The 22,315-nt window shown below is 48.0% G+C and overlaps 1 protein-coding gene across 5 annotated transcripts in view; it reads right to left on the bottom strand.

Annotated features, from left to right (window-relative positions):
- The window catches only part of IMPDH1 (inosine monophosphate dehydrogenase 1), a 67,882-nt gene that overhangs the window by 6,665 nt on the left and 38,902 nt on the right, over window positions 1-22,315 (bottom strand). For 3 of the 5 annotated variants that reach the window (XM_083572887.1, XM_083572890.1, XM_083572889.1), the window contains exons 3-14: window positions 19,886-19,934; window positions 16,710-16,811; window positions 16,079-16,153; window positions 14,160-14,366; window positions 12,851-12,938; window positions 11,682-11,881; window positions 10,371-10,461; window positions 9,182-9,277; window positions 7,116-7,259; window positions 5,909-6,053; window positions 2,821-2,964; window positions 72-155 (exon numbers count right to left, since the gene is read on the bottom strand). In XM_083572887.1, coding sequence (XP_083429013.1) covers window positions 72-155; window positions 2,821-2,964; window positions 5,909-6,053; window positions 7,116-7,259; window positions 9,182-9,277; window positions 10,371-10,461; window positions 11,682-11,881; window positions 12,851-12,938; window positions 14,160-14,366; window positions 16,079-16,153; window positions 16,710-16,811; window positions 19,886-19,934 — 1,425 coding nt within the window. Of the gene's footprint in view, window positions 1-71; window positions 156-2,820; window positions 2,965-5,908; window positions 6,054-7,115; window positions 7,260-9,181; window positions 9,289-10,370; window positions 10,462-11,681; window positions 11,882-12,850; window positions 12,939-14,159; window positions 14,367-16,078; window positions 16,154-16,709; window positions 16,812-19,885; window positions 19,935-22,315 lie in introns of all 5 variants that reach the window. The other 2 variants (XM_083572891.1, XM_083572888.1) reach the window with 1 other exon arrangement.

Genomic DNA, 22,315 nt, shown 5'->3' with positions numbered 1-22,315 from the left:
GAAAGCAGAAAGGGGGGGGGAGGCCCAGATGGTGATGGATTTTCAGGGGGGCGGAAGGGGGGGTTACTCACGAGTGCAGGCCGTGGACGCCCCCCTCGATCTGGGCCGACATTGTCCGCTTCTCAAACTTCAGTTCACCGGAGTACATCATGGACCTGCAAAGGAGATGCAGCCGGCTAAGTGTCTGAGGCGGAAGGGGGTCTCCAGGGGGCATCTAGTCCACCCCACCCCTGCTCAGGATGCGACGACGGTGTCCCCGGCCAGCCCCAGTGAAGAGGAGGCTGCTGCGCACCCCCCAAACCGCTCCAGCTCAGTCCCTCTTTTACTGTCCAACAGCTCTAACCATTGGGCGGCACTTCCCCCACCAACAGGAAGCCACAGTCACTCCCTGGACCCACCCGGTCAAACCCCGTCTTTAACCACGGAGGCAGGGCAGAGGCAGCCTGGCTAGAAGCCATCCATCACCCTTTCCTCCAGTGGCAGGGAGTTCCACAGTTCCGCCACGCTTTGCGCAGAGAAAGGCCTCCATCGTTTTAGAAGCAGCTGTCATGCTCGCCTCTTGCTCGCTTTCCCTTCAAGCCAGGGTACCCGAAACTCGGATCTCCAGAGGTTGCTGGACTACAGCTCCCATCATCTCTAGGACCAGTGGTCAGGGATGCTGGGAACTGTGGTCCCAAGACAATCTGGAAAACTAAAAGGAGACAATCTGTGATGGACCGGCCACCGGCCCTGGAGACTTTTGAAGACCCCTCTTGCATTCTGACCCTTCTCCGAATGCGCCCTCAGAGGCTTTGTGTTCGAATCCTTGCCATTTGGGGCACCCGGTCAGCTGCTGCAGGAACAGTATGCTGGACGAGATGGGCCTCATCCAGCAAAATCTCCAGCACCCAGGGGGCTCAACGATGCAATTCTTAACAGGATCACAGAATCGCAGACGAAAGGGACCTGAGGGTCATCTAGTCGAACCCCCTTCAATGCGCGAATCTCAGCTAAAGTCTCCAGGATGGTTGTTCTCTTTTTGGCAGAGTTGGCTTAAGGCAGGCATAGGCAAGCTCCGGCCCTCCAGATGTTTTGGGACTACAATTCCCATCATCCTTAGCTAACAGGACCAGTGGTCAGGGATGATGGGAATTGTAGTCCCAAAACATTTGGAGGGCCGGAGTTTGCCTAGGCTTGGCTTAAGGGATATTTTGTGGGATTCTTCTTCTCTTGGAAATCTGGTTGGAAGGAAGGAAGGAAGGAAGGAAGGAAGGAAGGAAGGAAGGAAGGGTAACCATCTATAAATAGGCAAACCGAAATAGCAAGGACTCGGGTGCGATTTTAAAAACGCAGAAGCGGCTGGTAAGCTGCCTCTCCAGCGGAACACCATTTGAGGTAGTTTCCTCCGAGTCGCACGGGCGACAGCTGGGTTGGCGTTGGCAGCTGAGAAAAAGCTGCCGTTTATTCCCACCTTCCGCCCACCTTCTGCGCGGAAAGGAAAATAACTTTGCCAAAACATTGTGAGATTTCAAGGGAAGCCTGCCAGCAGGCAGAAGGCGCTCTCCCTACGGCGCTTGAGCAGCCACCCCACAGCGAGGGGCCTGGGATCCCCTTTTCACCCTCCTGGTCAACCCTCCTCCAAGTTTCCCATGCCAGAGTCAGGGAGAGGGGCCATCTCTCCCCTTACAGCGCAGAGCTAGACTGTGGAACTCCCTGCTGCAGGAGGCAGCGACGGCAACCAACCTGGGTGGCTTTAAAAGAAGACTGGACTAATTTATGGGGTACGAAGGCGATCAGTGGCCGCTAGCGCATCCCCTCACTTCTGAAGGAGCGGCAACTGCAACGCAGGGGGCTGCGGGGAGACTGCGTCCCGCACAGTGCCGAATTTACGAATAAGCTAAATAAGCTATAGCTTAGGGCCCCACTCACTTGGGGCCCCCCAAAAAATTACAGGGGGAAAAAAACTGGATGTACATTTCCAAAATATAAGATAAAAAAGCTAATAAAATAAAACCTACATCCAGCAACCGTGTTTTGTGTTGTGTAGGCTCCTATGATGTAAGTCATGGGCCCTGCCTGCTCCCTAAAATATCACTGGTTTGCTATTATTATTTCATGTTATAGCAAGTTTCTAGAGGCTAATTACACAATTGCAATTTGTGTTTCTAAAGGAACCTTTGTCATTGCCCAATGCCAATGCATTTGTATTGTTAAGTTCGTTATGAATAAAAAATCATTTTAAGTTAGAGCTTAATAATCATTTCATGATTAATATACTTCTTCTTAATTGTATTTCACAATTAATATACAGTGGTACCTCGGGATGCGAACGGGATCCGTTCTGGAGCCCCGTTCGCATCCTGAATAGAACGTAAGGCGCGACGGCGCGTCTGTGCACACACGGGTCGTGTTTTGCCGCTTCCGCGCATGCGCATGATGTCATTTTGAGTGTTTGCACATGCGCGAGCGGCGAAACCCAGAAGTAACATGCTCCATTACTTCCAGGTTGCCGCAGAGCGCAACCCGAAAGCGCTCAACCTGAAGTACATTCAACCCGAGGTATGACTGTACTTCTTCTTAACTGTATTTCAGTTCAACAATTACTTTGATAAAATACCTGTTCTGTGGTGTGCAAATGGCTTCAGATACCTGTTAGGTCCATCAATGACCATATAGCATCTATTCAACACAAAAAAACAGGGACCATTTGCTGTGGACAAAGGACATCTGGACATAGAAAGGGCCCTGTTACCTTCAGGAGCTGAGGGTCGCATCCAGCCTGAATCCGGCCCTGGTCCCGCACCCCCCTGCCAGGAGAGAGAGAGCACCCCAGGGACTCACCGCAGGATGGAGAGGCTCTTGGCGCCAATGTCTTGGCAGCCGTGCTGGATGCCAGCGATCAGGTAGGGCACGAACTTCTGGATGGAGCCCTTGTCCTGGATGGATCCGGAGACGCCTTGCGCCACCTTGACCTTGTCTCCCTCACTGAAAAGGAAGGAGGAGACGCTGCGTGGGTCACCTGTCCCCGTCTCCGGAGCCCCCGGTCACCCCTGGCTTCCGTCAAACCACATTTTCTCTTCCCATCCATCAAACCTTCTGATGGCTAATCTGAAAACCTGCTAACGTACCAAACTCCTTTTTTATTTTAAATTTTTTTTGCAAAGTTTCCACACATACAAGGGGGGCGGGAATCAAAAGAGAAAAAATGAGCTTGTCTGAAATGGGATAGTCTTAGATTGGAATAATGATTACAATGCACATAATAAAATAGTTGTAAGATCTAAGCTAACTATATAAATATGAATATAAATATGGTAACATTACAGAGCATAAATGAAGAGAGAGAGAGAGAAAAGGAGGGGGAGAAAGGGAAAGAAAAAAGAAAAAGAGAGAAAAGAGGGAGAGAAAGAAAAGAAGAAAAGAAAACAGTAAAACCAAAAAATTTGGAAGAATAAAAATACCTATCAAATGCTAAGTACAGTGGACACACGGGTTGCGAACATGATCCGTGCAGGAGGCACGTTCACAACCTGCAGTGGCACACCTGCGCACGCGCGGGTTGCGATTCAGCGCTTCTGCACATGCGCAAACCGTGATTTAGTGCTTCTGCGCATGCGTGAGCACCGAAACCCGGAAGTAACCCATTCCGGTACTTCCGGGTTTGGCGCGGTGTGCCACCAAAAACATGCAACCTGAAGCGTTTGTAACCCGAGGTCTGACTGTACAGTAGAGCCTCTACTTATGACCGCCTCTACTTGGGCCTGATCCAAGTTGCGACCGCGGCAAACACGGAAGTAAACACCGGGTTTGCCGCAATTCGTGCATGCGCAGAAGCGCGCTGCTGCCGAATGCGCCAGCACACAAGAGCGCTTCTGCCTCGACCCGGACTGACTTACAGACGGAGCTCCGGAACGGATTACGTCCGTTAAGGAGAGGTTCCACTGTAGTGTTTAATTTATCGATAAGGACTCCTACTCATCGTGGTGGGTTTTCCATAACTGACACCGAATTGTCAGCAGACGCCCTTAGTTTGTACGTCTCTGATTAAATCCTTATTTCCATCGTTCTCTCCTAAGATCTCTGGGCAGCCCTTGCAGGGCCAAAGTCAAGGGGGGGCACCCTTGCCTTGCCCCCTTCTGTGTATCACGGGTTTTAGCCAAATCCAAGTGTTATGCAGGAAGGAAACCCCAAACACATCACAACGCCACGCTGGCGGCCATTATAGCTGCCCTGAGACCCCTGGGGATGGGGCAGTATATACAAATATTATAATAAAAATAATAATAGCTTTTATTTGTATCTGGACCTCCCCGGCCAAGACTAGGCTCAGGGCGGCTAGCATCCAATATAAACATTGATATAAAATCAAACAATAATTAAATCACCTCTTAGAAACAAATCAGGACAGAATTAAAATCTGATTTCGATGGCTTTCCGCAGGAGTTTGGGTTGGGGACAGTAGTAAACACTCATCAGGCCCAACTTTGTACGCTGATCTTATATGGGCCTGTGAGAATACTGGGAGGTCTCTTTTGTACTAATTCTTATACAAAAATTTGGGGACATAATTTATAATGAACTCAAAAAGATCTTTAAATTCTCGTTTTAAAAAAACAAAACCTGAAGCCTTTTCGTTAGGCACGATGCCCACTGATATACAAAAAATGCTACAGAACCCTTTTTATGTATGCACCCGCAGGGGCAAGGATTAGCAAAAAAAACTGGGAAGGCGACTTAATCCTCACAAAAACGGACTGGCAAGCGAAGATGATAGAATATTTAGAACTTGCGAAGAGGACTGGGAGACTAAGAGGAAACTCTAACCAGAAAGCCAGTAAAGATTGGACAATATTCAAAGAATATATTTGAAAGCACTGTGATAACACAAATCTCCTGACAGATTTGGATTGAATCTTGAAGTTTAAGGAAATTATAAAAGCAAAAAAATTATCTTGATAAGTAACAGAAAAGAATAATAAATAATGAAGTGCGTATAGATTAGTAAGATATAAAAAATACAATGAGCTGAATTGGAATTCAAAGAGTATGTAATGTCAAATGATGTGATGTTAGTCAGTGTCTATGGTTTGTTTGTGTTCCTTTTGGTTTAGTTTACATTTTAAGTAAATTGTTTTGTAGTAAAGAATCTTTTCAAAAATTAAAAAATACAAATTTAAGGAATCATAACAAGCTTTGTTTATCGATCTCTACATTAGTATAACTTTCTCAAGTCACTTGTAATAAGATGAAGAAGGTTTTAAAACGGGTTTTGTTAAGAAAAAAAGGGCCTCATCTGAGTCGGGCTTTATGGGGGCTGCAGTAAAAAATAATAATCTGGAGGGCACGACTTTGGGGAAGGTTTCTCTGCTGCGACACCCCTCGTCTGTAAAATTTTATTTTCAGTTTACGAAGCAATTCTATATCCTCCCACCACGCTGACGAAGAATTCTACGAAACAGCAGTCAATATCCGGAATCACTGTTCAGCGTTGGACATCATATTTGCTGAAGACACAGAGCTTCACAGCTTGTCTGTCATCGTATAAAGCCTGGTACCTCGCTTCATTTAAAGATTTCCAGAGACTTTGAGACTAAAGATTTCATTTTAGACTTGTTATGGCTTGAAGGAACTCTATAAAAGATTGTTTATTGCATATGGACGTGGTCGTCGTGTCGCCTAGACATTGCTCGGCAATGAGGATGATTTGCCTTTGATCAATTGTTATGCTGAAATTTTCAATCAAAATTATTCAAAAGAAAAAAGGATGTCACCTGGTGCAGCCAGTCCCCACAGCAAGCCTCCTTGCTCCGCCCCTGCCTGGAAGGCGCTGCCCCTTTGCATGCGCCCGCGTCCGACCTGCGCAAAGCCAAGGCAGGAGCGCGCGCCCCCCCCAAGCCCGCCCCTTGTCCCAGGTGCCCCCTCTCCGTACCTGAAGTAGCGCTTCTGGCTGCTGCTGTTCTTCTCCATGGCGTCGAGGGAGCCCATCCCCCGGTACTTCTTCAGCCGGACCCCGTCCGAAAAGAAGTATTCGCCGGGGGCCTCCGTGGTGGCAGCCAGCAGGGAGCCCATCATCACTGGGGGAGAGGGAGAAAGGGGGATCAGGGCCAGAGCGCATGGGGGGAGCCCAAGCGCAGGGCGGAGCTGGGGGACACCAACCCGGACGGCTGGGGAAGAGGACTGGACAAACTGGTGGGCAGTGCTGCCCTAGGGCTGGAAGGGGCGCCCGAAGGTCATCCATTCTGACCCCCTTCGATGCAGGGCTCTCAGCTAATGCATCCATGGCAGATGGCCCTCCAAGCTCTGCTCAAAAACCTCCAGGGAAGGAGAGGAGATGGGAAGACAACAGGGACTGGAATTGGAATCGACTGAGCTGGGCACAGATCATAGCTTTCAACTTTTCCCTTTTCTTGCGAGGAATCCTATTCGGAATAAGGGAATTTCCCTTTAAAAAAGGGGGAAACGTTGACAGCTATGACACAGATTCAAGGATATAGAACAAGAAAAGAACGACAGAATATTATGGAGAGACTTTAACACGGACAGGAGAATTTACAAATTCTCAATCTGGAGGCCTGGGGGTAGGAATTACTGGAGGCCAAGGGGACACTAAAGAAAAAACATGCCTGACATTTATCGAGAATAAACCTAACTTGGGAACCCCTCTTGGATTTTCCGTGGGAAAAGGAAATAAATGCTTTTGAGACACCTGGACGTAAAAGAAAAATCAATTAACAGATAGCAGAGAAGATGAATGTTGTCATAGACTGAATGTCTTAAACAACCGGCAGATGGAAAATCAGAAGTCTTCTTTTTAATGACTTCTTTTTCCTTTCCTTTCCTCCCTTTCCTGCTTCCTTCTCTTCTCTTTCCTTTTCTCTTCTGTAGCTGTTTTTGCCTCTTTTTTTCCATTTACATTAAGTTTTCTATTATGAATTGTTAAAAATAAAAAATCAACAAGCATCAGCGACGGAGACACAGAGCGAGGCGTCAACTCCTTCCCTGCTTAGCTGCTCAGCCAGAGGAGGAGGAGGAGGCCACCAGCATGCATTTTATTACTATTATTATTAATAATAATAATAATAATAATAATAATGTTATTAATGATGATGGTGATGGCGACAGGATTCCCAGCTCACCTGTCGAGGCTCCCAAAGACAGCGCCTTGACCACGTGGCCCACGGTTTGGATCCCGCCGTCGGCAATGACCGGTACGCCGAACCTGCGGGCGTACTCGGCTACTTTATAGACCGCTGTCCCCTGGGGCCGGCCGCACGCCATCACTGGCCAGGAGAGAGAAAAGGAAGAGGGGCGTCACTGCCAGGGGGCCAGCCTCCCGGAGAACCCCATTCTGAGCTGCCAGCGTGTGGGGTTTAAATAGCGATTTAGTTGTATTGTTTCCGAGACACGACACAAAAGGGAACAGGGCGTGGAGGGAGAAGGAAAGAATCAAGCTCAGGTTACGCGGCAGAGATCGCGAAGGGAGAAGCAGGGAGGGAAACATCTGAGACTCCCCAAATCCCAGGAGGTTACTTGGCCTTGAAGGAACTGCCCTCTGCATATGCTCAGAGGTGGCCTCTTTTAATTGCCTTACCCCTGGGAACGGAAATAGGTTCTGGGGCTTATGGGATGGAGCTATGAAGAAAGGGTGCAGCTGGAGAAAAAACTGCTCATGTAATGATAATAATAATAATAAGAAGAATAAGAATAATAAGAATAATAATTTATTATTTATACCCCGCCCATCTGGCTGAGTTTCCCCAGCCACTCTGGGCGGCTTCCAACAAAACACTAAAATACAATAACATTAAAAGCTCCCCTGAACAGGGCTGCCTTCAGATGTCTTCTAAAAGTCTGGTAGTTGTTTTTCTCTTTGACATCTGATGGGAGGGCGTTCCACAGGGCGGGTGCCACCACCGAGAAGGCCCTCTGCCTGGTTCCCTGTAACTTGGCTTCTCGCAGGGAGGGAAATGCCAGAAGGCCCTCGGCGCTGGACCTCAGTGTCCGGGAAGAACGATGGAAGTGGAGACTCTCCTTCAGGTATACTGGGTCCTTGAGGCCATTTAGGGCTTTCAAGGTCAGCATCAACACTTTGAATTGTGCTTGGAAACGTACTGGGAGCCAATGTAAGTCTTTCAAGACCAGTGTTATATGGTCTTGGTGGCCGCTCCCATTCACCAGTCTAGCTGGTATATGCTACAACTGCGGCTAGGATCTTGACAGCGCAAAGATGGAAGAGCGCTGAAATACCAACCAAAGAGGAATGGCAGGGAAAAGCGATGGAATAATATGCGGAAATGGCAAAATGAATGGAAAGGCTTTGAGACAAAGACAACAGAGAGTTTAAGAAAGACTGGGAACCGTTTATGTCCTATCTGCAGAATCAACGTAAAGAAATGGACTCGCTTGCGGGGTTTGATTAAACACTTGCAATTAACAAAACAAATGCAGAAATAGAAACACCACGTTAAAAGGATAGGAGAATACTAATTTATTTTTTTTAAAAAAATTAAAGAATATGAAATAACCAATAAGCAGGGAGAGATAATATGCCCCCAAACCAGAAAAGGAAGTCATGGTGGGGGGTGGTTTGGGGATCTATATTATATTTTGGTTTTTTTGAAGCAATATAATAATAATAATAATAATAATAATAATAATAATTATTATTATTATTATTATTATTATTATTTATTATTATTCATACCCCGTCCATCTGGCTGAGTTTCCCCAGCCACTCTGGGCGGCTCCCAATCAAGTGTTAAAACAGTACAACATTAAATGTTAATATTAAATATTAAACATTACAATTAAAACGGCTGTGGTGATGACAAAATTGTAAATATAGATAGCTAAGATAGTATTTTTCGCTCTATAAGATGCACCAGACCATAAGACGCACCTAGTTTTTGGAGGAGGAAAACAAGAAAAAAAAATATTCTTAATCCCAGAAGCCAGAACAGCAAGAGGGATCACTGCGCAGTGAAAGCAGCAATCCCTCTTGCTGTTCTGGCTTCTGGGATAGCTGCACAGCCTGCATTCGCTCCATAAGACGCACACACATTTCCCCTCACTGTTTAGGAGGGAAAAGGTGCGTCTTATAGAGCGAAAAATACAATGTATATATATTTTCAAAGGGCGCAGCGTTTGGGAACTTCCCTCCCTCTCTCGGTAACCTTCGAACCCGCTCCCAGCCGGGACTCACCTTCCTGTGTGATGCAGATGGAGCCACAGCCCATGCCCACCCGGAGGGCATCCACGCCAGCGTCGATGAGGTTCTTGGCCTGCGCTGCTGTCACCACTGTGCATCCAATAGGGGAGAAAGCAAAGGCACCTGTGAAATACCTGGCCGGCTGGGGGGGGTTGGGCTAGATGGCCTTTGGGGTGTCCCTGTCCAGCTCTACGCTTGCAGGTCTACTCAGAAGTGGCTAGGGAATAGGAATAATAAACATATGGCCAACTCTATAAATTCACAAGGTTCCTTTTGCTGCTCTACAATTGAGGGGACAATGTCCCCTTTCCCATTTTTAGCTATTGGTATTCTAGCAGCTATCAGATTCCAATCGGACCTGACACTGAAGAAAGAATGGGAATGTTTGGAAGAATATATGACGAAATGTCGTTCAGAAACCATAGGAACAATATGTGTTGACTGAAGTTTGTAAAGTTAAGGATAAAATATGGAAAGATGGTTAAGGGGGGATATGCAAACAATATTTATAACACCTTAGCTGAGCTAAGGTGGAGAGAAGTCACAGGGGTAGGAATAAGGTAATAATATGTAATTAAAAAGAGATGCTTATATTATATATTGTATAACTTGGAAGGTATGGTAAAGAATGAAAAAATATAATGATTGGTCTAAGTAACCAAAAAGATCAGGAGTTATTTTCTTTGAATAGAGGGCAGTATTGTGTTTCCCCCCCCATGTTACCTCTATTCTCAATTTAGGGTTTTTCTTCTTTGGGAGATGCATTGTCTTTGTAAAACAAACACTGCTTTCTCCAATTTCTCTGTTAATGGCGAAGAATGGAAATAGAATAAAGTTTTACTGGTTTTGAAAAAAAAAGGGAAAAAAGGAAAAAAATACGTGTCTGAATGTATAACCATAAAAAAATAAAAATAAAATTATTATCCTTATTTTCAGAAGCAAACCCCACTGAAGTCCCTGGGGCTTACTCGTGAGTAAACAGGATCACAACTGAACCTCTCTGTTTCGAATTCCTCCTTTATTTCCCCCGCCCCTCCAGAAATTTGACCAACGAGCAAAACAAAACAGGCTTTATTACCTCGGCTGAAACTCCCCACCCAACCACCCCAAGGGGGGGGGGGGAAGAACAGTGTTCTTGGGGGGCGGGATCCTGTCCCCCTGCCAAGGCTATCCAGATACTCACCATTGCCCCCAATGACCTGGAGATCCGGGTATTTGTGTTTGATGTAGTGGATCATGCCGATCTGATAGACGGAGTTTCCCTGAGATGAGTCCTTTTTTTGGTAGTTGGGGGGGGGGGAGGGAAGGAAAGAGAAGAGAGGAGCCTGTTAACATTCCCGCATTGCAGGGGGGTTGGTCTAGATGGCCTTTGGGGGTCCCTCCAAACTCTACCGTTCTAGGATTCTACGAGGGTTCGAATCCCCACTGGGCCTCGGAGGCCAGACGGTGCCTTCCTCCGCCCAGCCCACCTCGCAGGGTTGTGGTGGGGGTTGAATGGGAGAAGGGCAGAATCAGGCCCACTCCCTCAAGCTCCTGGGAGGTGCATATAATTAACATTTCATAGGCTGCCACCAATTTGCAAAGGCAGCTACAGCAGTACCTTGGTTCTCAAACTTACTGTATATACTCGAGTACAAGCCAACTTTTTCAGCGTATTTTTTATGCTGAAAAAGCTCCCCTCGGCTTATTTCCCCAGTTTTTTTGTGCTAGAATTAGGTGCCTCGGCTTATATTCGGGTCGGCTTATACTCGAGTATATATGGTAATCCGTTCCGGAAGTCTGTTCAAAAACCAAAGCGTTCCAAAACCAAGACATGCTTTCCCATAGGAAGCAATGCAAAATGGATTAATCCGTTCCAGATTTTTAGAAACAACCCCCAAAACAGCAGCTGAACATGAATTTTGCTATCTAAAGAGACCATTGATCCATAAAATGAAAGCAATAAACAATGTATTGCAGTCACACAGTCAATCCGTCAGTAGCTGAACCGGGTTCCACACAGTCGCAAAAAACAAAACAAAAAGAGCTGCAAAGACAAAAAAGCAAAATAAATAGCAAAAAGAGACAGACCTCAGCGTAACACTCAAAATGGAAATTATCTGAAGAAGTGTGCATGCACACGAAAGCTCATACCAAAAACTAACTTAGTTGGTCTCTAAGGGGCTACTGGAAGGAATTTTTAAATTTTATTTATTTAATTTTATTTTGTTTCAACTCAAAATCTAAGTGTGGCACTCAAAACGGAGCACATTCGGCTTCCAAATAAAGTTCGCAAACCAGAACACTGATGTCTGGGTTTCCAGCGTTTGGGTTCCAAGTTCTTTGAGTGCCAAGGCATTTGAGAACCAAGGCGCCACTGTACTCGTTTTATTCCCAGGGTGCTGGCAGACAGGGGAGCCGGCCCTTCTGAAAAAGCGCCTCTGCGAATTCAGCACAGAGGACCATCCTTGCCCCCGGAGCCACAGCCCTCTGGCCAGATGAAGCGGGCACCCACCAGCACGACCACGTCGACGCCTGCCTGCATGAGGAGGTCCAGGCGGTACTTGTCGTCTTCCCGGGTGCCAATGGCCGCCCCGCACAGCAGCTGCTTCCGAGAGTCTTTGGAGGCCAGAGGGTAGTCGCGGTTCTTCTTCAGGTCCGTGCGGGCGATGATGGCCACCAGCTCGTCCACGTCGTTCACGATTGGCAGCTTCCCTGTGCGGAGGAGAGCAGAGGGAGGCAGGGCAGCTGAGAGCCTGGCGGCCGGATCGGGCCCAAGGGGGCCCCAAACCACCCAGCACCCAGAAAAAGAGGGAACATTTCATCACATGTGGTGGGAATGCAAAAAGGTGAAATGCTTCTGGGAGATGATATATAATGAGTTGAAAAAAATGTTGACGTATACATTTATAAAGAAGCGTTTTTATTGGGCATTGTGGGGAATGACATAAATAGAAAGGAATGTAAGCTCTTTTTATATGCAATAACAGCAGCAAGAATATTATTGGCCCAAAAATGGAAGCAAGAAGAGTTACCGACGATTGAAGAATGGAGGATGAAGTTGATGGACTATGCAGAATTAGATAAACTAGCAGGAAGGATTCGAAACCGGCGAGACCAGAAATTCACAGAAGACTGGAGTAAATTTACGGACTATTTGAAAAGTATTTGTGAAGAACAGACGACGTTTGTAGGGTTGCAAGACGTTTTGTGAGGAATATTATTAGAAGTATTGTAAAAATGGAGAAGGGGAAGGATGATTTGTTAAGAGATGTAAAGGCAATATAAAGTTAAGAAATGCATAAGAAGTGGTTAAAACGGTGGATCATCAGAGGTGCTGATGGAAGTCTAAAAAGATTGTATAAGTGATAAGTTTTGTGGTATATTTTATAATTTATATGTTAAAATTAATAAAAAATATTATATATAAAAAACCCGCCCAGCACCCTGCTCTGGCAGCGGCCAACCAGGGAGGAGAACTGCAAGTGGGGCCTGACTCTGGCTCCCCACCGCCTGGTACCCAAAGGTAGACTGCCCCAGGGGGTGGAGGTTCTGCTCTAATTCCTGCAGCAGAACTGGCCCAGATTACCGGCTCCGACTGAGGAGGGCAGAGCAAAGCCACCCTTAGGGGTCCATCATGGGGGGAAAGGGTTACCCACCCTATCCCTCCCCCCCCCCGCGTACCTTTTTTGCTCCTCTGAAGGATCTCGTTGGCTTCTTTCAACGTGACTCCGGCGGGGGCCACCACCAAGTCGTTGCGCTTCGTCATGACCTGCGTGGGGGGCAGGAAAGGGGGCCGTCTGGGGTGAACTGGCCCCAGACACACAAACACACACAGAGCCAGTTTGGCCACCCCAGGAAAACTGGGACCGGGCATTTTGGGGGCGCCTCTAGATCTCCTGGATGCGGGTGGCACTGTGGTCTAAACCACTGAGCCTCTTGGGCTTGCCGATCAGAAGGTCGGCGGTTCGAATCCCCGCGACGGGATGAGCTCCCGTTGCTCGGTCCCTGCTCCTGCCAACTTAGCAGTTCGAAAGCACATCAAAGGGATCATGCCTGACCTTCCTCTCAAGGCCTCTCGGCTGGTGGCCCTCGCGGCCTCAAGTGGGAGGGAATTCCACAGTTGGACTATGTGCCATGCCTCCATTCCAGGTATAGTTTGAGAAACTTCCCTATGCATCTCCCAACACACTGCAACTAATCCAGAATGTGGCAGCTAGACTGGGGACTGGGAGCGGCCGCCGAGACCACATAACACCCATCCTGAAAGACCTACCTTGGCTCCCAGTACGTTTTCGAGCTCAATTCAAAGTGTTGGTGCTGACCTTTCAAGCGCTAAACTTGGCCCAGTATCCCTGAAGGAGCATCTCCACCCCAATCATTCAGCCCGGACACTGAGGTCCAGCTCCGAGGGCCTTCTGGCGGTTCCCTCACTGTGAGACATGAAACTACAGGGAACCAGGCAGAGGGCCTTCTCGGTGGTGGCGCCCGCCCTGTGGAACGCCCTCCCACCAGATGTCAAGGAAATAAACAGCTATTTGACTGTTAGAAGACATCTGAAGGCAGCCCTGTTTAGGGGAGTTTTTAATGCCTGATGTTTTATTGTGCTTTAATATTTTGCTGGAAGCCGCCCAGAGTGGCGAGTCAGATGGGTGAGGTATAAATAATAAATTATTATTCTAATATTATTATGATGATGAAGGACTTTCTTTGTCTGTCCTGAATCTTCTCAGAGGATGGAGGAAGGCACAAGGGGTGGCATTTGAATTGGGCAGGAGACGGGAGACCATCCCACGAATTCAAGGCGGACGTGAACGGCAGTGGCAGAAATTCAAGAGAGAGCCTTTTTTTCGGCAGCTGTGCCCTCTTTCCCCCAGACCCACATTGCAGGAGGTTGGACTGGATGACCCCTGGGGTTCCCTCCCAGCTCTACGCCCATTCCTTCCCTGTCGTCTTGGCTGCTGCCAAGGGAGGCGGGCGCCCCGGGTCCTACCTCGCTGAGCGCGATGCCGTAATCCTTCTCGGAAAGGAAGTCGATGTCCCGGGAGGTGACGATGCCCACCAGCTTGCTGCCCATCTTCCCCGTCTCGGTGACCGGGATGCCCGAGAAGCCGTGCCGGATCTTGGCCTCGAAGACGTCGCCCACCGTGTGCGCAGGGCTCAGCACCACCGGGTCCGTGATGAAGCCCTGCTCAAATTTCTGCAAAGAGAGGAGAGAATAATTGGGTGCCCTCTTCCCACCTTGGATCAAATCTATGCTTCCAGGTGCCATAAGAAAGCTGCAGAGATAGCGCAGGATAGTGCGCACCCCGGAAATGATCTCTTTCAGCTTCTGCCTTCTGGAAGAAGGTCCAGGGTTATAAAGACTAGGACTGGCGCCTGAGAAACAGTTTCTATCCAAATGCGGTTTTGGTTTTAAACGCAGTGTAAGGTAGTCTTTAGACGCGGGTGGTGCTGTGGGTTAAACCACAGAGCCTAGGACTTGCCGATCGGAATGCAATGATGGGGTGAGCTCCCGTTGCTCGGTCCCTGCTCCTGCCAACCTAGCAGTTTGAAAGCACGTCAAGGTGGAAGTAGATCAATAGGTACCACTCCGGCAGGAAGGTAAACAGCGTTTCCGTGTGCTGCTCTGGTTCGCCAGAGGCGGCTTAGTCATGCTGGCCACATGACCCGGAAACTGTCTGCAGACAAATGCTGGCTCCCTCAGCCTACAGAGCGAGATGAGTGTGCAACCCCAGAGTCGGTCACGACTGGACCTAATGGTCAGGGGTCCCTTTACCTTCACCTATCAGAGTTTTTAGGGGGCTAATCAGGCTGGGATAGCAGGCTTGTTGGTTTTGAATGTCTTATGTAGATTTTGTTGTTCTGTATGGGACAATGACAATAAAGATTATCGCATCGTATCGTAAACCTTGCCAATCCCTGCGCCAGGAGAATCCAAGGCCAGGGACACACACACACCAGGATAAACTGGGGTGGCACCAGGAAACACCTGCAAGCCCACCCTGCCTTCCTCCAGGCTGCGTGTCTCACACACAGTTCACACCCTCCATAAATGTGTCCAATCCTCTTTTAAAGCCATCCTTCAGCGGGGAGTTCCGCAGTTCAACTCTGCTCCGCGAAAAAGGGCTTTCTTTTACCTGCCCTGAACCTTCCAGCGTTCAGTTCCATTGGAGGCCCGCGAATTCTGGTATTTTAAGAGAGCGACTAGGATTTTACTAGCCCAGAAATGGGAGGATGGCAAGATGCCAGCGAAAGAAGAATGGCAAGCGGAACTTATGTACTGCGCCGAAATGGCGAAGCTGACGGGAAAACTCAAAGACAAGGACAATAAAGACTTTTTAGAAGACTGGGAACCGTTTACGATGTTCTTACAGGAATACTGTAAAGAAACGGACTCACTAGCGGGGTTTGAGTAAACACTTACAATTAAGGGGGGAAGTGTGTAAGTCAAGGAGCAACGATTGGGAAAACAACAAAACGTAAGATGTAATTTGGAAAGATATAGTATAAAAATGGTAAGAATAGAAGAATATTTAGTTGGAAGATTTTTAAAATCAAGGTAAACAAAGTAAGCAGAACGAGCAAATATTTAAAGAACCGGAAGAGAAGGTTGCTGGAAGTCAAGGGGGGGGAGGGATTTGGATTTATGAATTTTTAAATTGTGTTTATGATGATTGTGTTGCATATAAAATTATAAAGCCTAATTTTAAAAAAGGAGAGCGAGAAAAACTTTCCCCTGCTGCCCACTTCCTCCCTGCCAGGCACCATCTTACAAACCCTTCCTTGCTTTTTCGGCCAGCCAGCGGGGAGGAGTGGTCCTTCTCCCCCCGACTACCCTGGGGTCGGCCTCGCGGCTCTGTCCCCACCCCAATACGGGGCCCTTCGCCAACCCCAAATCCGGGCGCTCACCTTGACTTTCCGGACCTCGTTGGCCTGGAATTCCGGGGTGCAGTTGTGATGGATGATCCCAATGCCGCCCATGAGCTGCGGGGGGAGACAAGCGGGGCGGGGGGGGGGCAACGTCACAGGGGCTGCATTCTCCCTGGTCCCAGCCCCCCAGATTCCCCACCCCACTCCTAAACTCTGGGTGCTGTTTTCTCCCCACACTGAGCCCCCTTTTAACCATGGAAAGGGCGTCGTACCAGTAAATCTGTGTGTCTGTGCGAATGCCCCCAGGCAAAGTCTGTTTCGGGGGGCCTAATCCAGCCCACCGGTTGGTCTAATCCAGCCCCCCCCGTGGCAGTTTATTTCCTGGGGTAAAATCCCAAAATAAACCTCACCAACTTAAAAAAAGCTCAGCAACCAGCTGTGGGGTAAAATCCTTCATAGGTCACCCATTTCAATCCTTTGTTTGGCCCTTCACTTCATCAAATCTGGCCCTCTTTGGAAAAAGTTTGGACCCCACTGCCCCAGACCCACGGGCAAAACTGCCTCCTGCAGTTTTCAGGGCAGCTCTTGCTGGGGGAAGACGTGGAAACAGAGTGGGGGGACCATCCCCACCCCCTGGGAGGCCCTGCCCCCTCTCGGGGCGGCCACTCACCGCCATCGCAATGGCCATGTCTGACTCGGTCACCGTGTCCATCGGGGAGGAGATGAGAGGCGTCTTGAGGGTGATCTTGCGGGTCAAGGCTGACGTCAGGTCCTGCGGAGGAGGGAAAGGGGGGTGGAGGGATGGAAGAGACCCCAAGGCTCATCCGGCCCAACCCCCAGGGCGCCCCCAAACCCCAAAGAGACACAAGAGGGCCAGGTGACACTCGGCACCAGAGGTTCTCCAAGTGGGTGCTCTCGCCCCCTAGAAGGCAGCGCGAGAACCTTGGCAGGGGGTGCCAAGAGGCATGGGGGTGGCAGGGAGGTGCTGGGGGTGTTAATAATAATAATAATAATAATAATAATAATAATAATAATAATAATAATTTATTATTTGTACCCCGCCCATCTGGCTGGGTTTCCCCAGCCACTCTGGACGGCTTCCAACAAAGATTAAAAATACATCAAAATGTCACACATTAAAAACTTCCCTGAAGTTTTCGATGATTCTCTTGACTTTGAAAAACCGATATCCCTGGATAAAGTTCGTTCATTCTGTCAAATTCATTGCGCTAAATAGTTTCCATTGGGCTTTGAATAAACGGGAAACTCATTTTTATTTTTATTGTGTGGCTACTCTCCTTAGTAGGTCGTGCAAACCGCTGTTCTGAATAATGCTTTTTGCATGCGCCGGGGATGAGTTTATGGGCAGGCATGGCCAAACTCGGCCCTCCAGATGTTTGAGGACTACAACTCCCATCATCCCTAGCGAACAGAACCAGTGGTCAGGGACGATGGGAATTGTAGTCCCAAAACATCTGGAGGGCCGAGTTTGGCCATGCCGGGGGGCAGGCACAAAAAAACCTATGGCGATCACTGATCTACCTTAATAGGGACATTTATAACCACCCCTGGAAATCGAGTATGCACTCTAAAGGAAACATTGTGGTGAAATTTGACTCACTAGCCGGTCTTGATTAAACCCTTAGCAACTAGCAAAATGAGTATAGAAAATATAGCAACGATGTTAAAATAAGAAGAAGACAATAATAATTATTTTAAAGATTTTAAAAGTCGCAATAATAAAACAAGCAGGACAAATCAACATGCAAAAACCCAGAAGAGGAAGTTGAGGCAAGTCGTGGGCGGGAGGGAATGGGGACGACACACGGGAATTGTGTTTTTCTGTTACGTGATATGATACAGTGATGATAAAATTATGTAAAACTTAATAAAAATTATTTTAAAAAATAATAATAAAGGAAAGGGGGAGACATGGCCACAGGCCATCCATGCTGGATGTATGTCTCACTGTGTTTTTACGTTTTGTTGGAAACCCCCCAGTCAGTTTTTGAAGCAGAGCTGGGATGGCTTGAGGCTGTGATTTCTGCACTGCGGGGGGCTGGACTGCGGGGGGATGGCCCTGGGGGGGTCCCTATGGCTCCATGAACCCCCCATTGCAAAGAATCCTTCACCCCCCCTTTTAAATGCTTTATTGTTCACAATTACGCCTTTACGGTATATACTTAGATTCATTGTAATCAACATGTTCCTATTCATTGTTGTTGACAAATCAAAATCATCAAAAATCACACACGAAAAGGGTGTATGTGTGTGTGTGTGTGTGTGTGTGTGTTTTCAAACGATAAATTTTCTCCATAGCTATATGACTTCCCGTCCCGTCCAATTCCCCCCCATATTAATAAACTCATTGCTTAACGTTTTATTATTACAAGAGTAATGATAATGATGATGATGATGATTTATTTGTACCCCGCCCATCTGGCTGGGTTTCCCCAGCCACTCTGAGCGGCTTCCAACAAACAAAGACTAAAAATACATTAAAATGTCACACATTAAAAACTTCCCTGTTCAGTAAGACTATTCCTATTTATTTTCCTTAACGTATAGTATCTTCCGAAGTTATTCCAAGGCGGCAGCCGTCTTGAGATTGCAGCAACTGCTTTTGAAATATTCCTTGAAGAATTCCCAGCTGGAGACGTCTCTCGTTTCGTCCCTTGCAAAGAATCCTAGTTTCCCCGGGGCCGTTGGGAACTGTAGCATCGCAAGGGGCAGGCTCCGCCCCCAGTGTTTCTTGCCTCGGCCGGCCGCCTGACCTTCACCGTCCCGGCCGGCCGATTAGGCGCCGACTCCATTTGGCCTAATTAGCCTTGACGAGCTTATCTCCGCAGGGCCGGCAGGCTCCCCCCCCCCGCCCCACATGGTCTGTGCCACGCCAGCGCTCCCCAAACCGGCACCCCCTCCCAGATGTTTTAAGGGCCCAGCCCTGGGCAGCACAGCAGGTGGTCAGGTGGGGAGAGGCTGGTGGGGTCCCCAAGAGCACAAGGCAAACCCTGCAGGGGCCAGGTGAGCCCCCCCCCTTTTAGGGTGTATTTGAAGCCTGTTGCTGCTTTTTTTTTAGAAAAAGAAAGTTTGCCTATTTATATAAAAAAAAACCATATACCGTTGTATCACAGAATGTACAACAATACCATGTTTTTATTATTTTTATCGTGTTTTTAATTTTTTTATGGTCTTTTAAATATTTTTATCAAGTTTTTAATATTTCTATCGTGTTTTTAATATTCTGTTGGGAGCCGCCCAGAGTGGCTGGGGAAACCCAGCCAGATGGGCAGGGTATAAATAATGAATTATTATTATTATTTATATATATATAAAACCACAAAAGAGCCATTTGACTCTCCTTCCTTGGAGGTTTTCCAGCAGAGCTTGGATGGGCATCTTTTGTCAGGGATGCTTTAGTGGAGATTCCTGCACTGGAGGGGGTTGGGCTGGATGACCCCTGGAGGGCCCTGTCCAACTCTATGATTCCATGAAAACCATATAGTAAAATCTCAAAACTATTGCAAACGAGTGAAGAACAAAATAATTCCCAACACCTACACCAGGGGACTCATTTCTTTGGGAAGGAAGGGAAAGGTTAGGGGGTGCCATGACCCACATGGGGAGAGGGATGGTCGGGGACTTCAGAAGGGGGAACGAATGGCTTGTATATTGGTGCTGCTCTGCAGCTCAAAAAGGCGGGGTCTTGGGTTGCCGACTGGGGAAAAGCCCCCCTGCAACACCCACCAAGGGGAGAGGGGAGCAGCTGAAAGACTCAGCCCCCTGGGACCCCTCAGGCAGCCCCACCCGACAAACGGCGCTGGCCCGTGGGGAACTCGAACTCACCACCTCGTCTGCCGTGAAGTCGATGAAGCCTGGGAGGATCAGGAAGTCACTGAGGAGAAAGTAACGGACTGTGGTTAGCGGCAATTTGTGCATCACGGCGGGTTGGAATGCATGACCTCCGGGGCCCCCATCCAGCTCTACCAATCTTTTCCTTTTTTTGCTAAATGATTTTGATTTATTTTCAATTCCAGTGGACGCTCGGGTTGCAAACGTGATCCGTGCGGGCGGCACATTCACAACCCGCAGCGTTCAGAACCCGTGACCCACGCGTCTGTGCATGCGTGGGTTGCGATCGGCGCTTCTGCACATGTGCAAAGCGTGATTTAGCGCTTCTGTGCATGCGCAGAAACCCGGAAGTGACCATTCCAGTACTTCCAGGTTTGGCGCGGTGTGCAACCTGAAATCGCGCAACCCGAAGCGTCTGTAACCCGAGGTACGACTGTACAAAAATCCAATATGCGCCATATTATATTAATACCAAATAGAAATACCAATTCAAACACAAATCAATTACATAGCCAATTATAAATTTTGTGTGGCTTCCTATGTGCTGGCCTTCAAGGTCTGATTCTCTTTAATTCTGCCTCCAGTCTGTTGCTCAAACCAAATACAAATGCAAGATGAATGTACTCCCATAAATGCTATTTCTATTCAATCCTGGTAGTAAGTAATATGGCATGTTTCAGGTAAAGGTAAAGGGACCCCTGACCATTAGGTCCAGTTGTTGCCGACTCTGGGGTTGCGGCGCTCATCTCGCTTTACTGGCCGAGGGAGCCGGCGTACAGCTTCCGGGTCATGTGGCCAGCATGACTAAGCCGCTTCTGGAGAACCAGAGCAGCGCACGGAAACGCCGTTTACCTTCCCGCTGGAGCGGTACCTATTTATCTACTTGCACTTTGACGTGCTTTCGAACTGCTAGGTTGGCAGGAGCAGGGACCGAGCAACGGGAGCTCACCCCGTCGCGGGGATTTGAACCGCCGACCTTCTGATCGGCAAGTCCTAGGCTCTGTAGTTTAACCCACAGCACTACCCGTGTCCCAATTATGGTGCATCATAATTGGGACGCAGTGGTACCTCAGGTTACAGACGCTTCAGGTTACAGACTCCACTAACCCAGAAATAGTGCTTCAGGTTTGCTTCAGGATAAGAACAGAAATCGTGTTCCGGCAGCAGCAGGAGGCCCCACTAGCTAAAGTGGTGCTTCAGGTTAAGAACAGTTTCAGGTTAAGAACGGACCTCCGAAACGAATTAAGTACGTAACCCGAGGTACCACTGTATTATGGTATAAAAGCTAAAAACAGAAAGAAAAACAGAAAGAAAATGGGGTAATAATGAACTAAGAAGGAAACAGTTTACCAAAAACGAAAAGAGAACCGTGCTGAGGATGAAGGAAGTCAATTGGCAGAAAAGAAGAATTGAAATTATTTATCTATCTATATACACTCACATTGTTGACTACTTGATCTGTCTAAGTTTCCGTATGTCATTATGTTTTATTTGTATTCATTTGTTTTTTGATTGTTTTTGATTATGTATTGCTACTTGTATGTTTAGTTTTATGACACTGTGTTTATGTGTTGTAAAATAAACTTAATAATAATAATAATAATAAAAGACATAAGAACAAGGGAAGCACCCTTTTCTCATAGTGACCCGCCAGAGGCCAGTCATGAGAACCCCGCAAGCGGGATCCGAGTGCGAAAGCCTTCGAGAGCCCCCTCTGCTGTTGAATGCTTCTTTTTGATGTAGGTTGCCTATTTTAAAGTTATGTTTTATAATCACATTTTCGTATGGCATTAGATTGTTATAAGATGTACATTTTTTGCTTCTTCAGCTTGTAAACTGTATTGTTAAGACAGAAAGACGGTATACAAATTAAAAATGATGATGATGATGAGCCACTGTGGCTGGGAGCCTTTGAGAGCCCTCTCTGCTGTGAATTGGAAAAGGGCACCCCAGGAGGAGCATCGCACACCCCGGGGGCAAGAGGGGGGCACTTAGAAACGCGGCCGCTCCTGGAGAGAACGGGGTGTGTGTGTGTGTGCTTAGGCTCAAGACCCCAAGGCGGGTGGACTCCCAAAAGCCAGACCCCATGTGTTAATTCAGGGATTCGTTCCCCGGCAGCCTCTGCCCCCACCCCCCAAAAAAACCAAAAGGGTCTGGAGGGGCCCCACAGCAACCGCTGCAAAGCCATTCATGGGCACCCGGCGTGAGTAATGGGGCTTAGAGAGAGAGGCCCAGGGCAGCCGGCCCTATTTTGGCTGGGGGAGAGGAGGGGTAGAGGAACAGGAGGCTGAAAGCTGGAGCACAGGAGCTCCACGCCCCCCCCCCCAGCACTGTCAACGTTTTCTGCCCCCCCGATGGACAGAATTCAACCAAGGCCAGACCAGGGTTGCGGTGTTAGAAACTCAGATGATAGCAGTAGTATTA

This window comes from Podarcis filfolensis, assembly GCF_964270895.1.
Source record: "Podarcis filfolensis genome assembly, chromosome: 10".
Lineage (NCBI taxonomy): Eukaryota > Metazoa > Chordata > Lepidosauria > Squamata > Lacertidae > Podarcis > Podarcis filfolensis.
The sequence above is the reverse complement of the archived record's forward strand: the minus strand, read 5'-3'. Positions and strand labels throughout refer to the sequence as shown.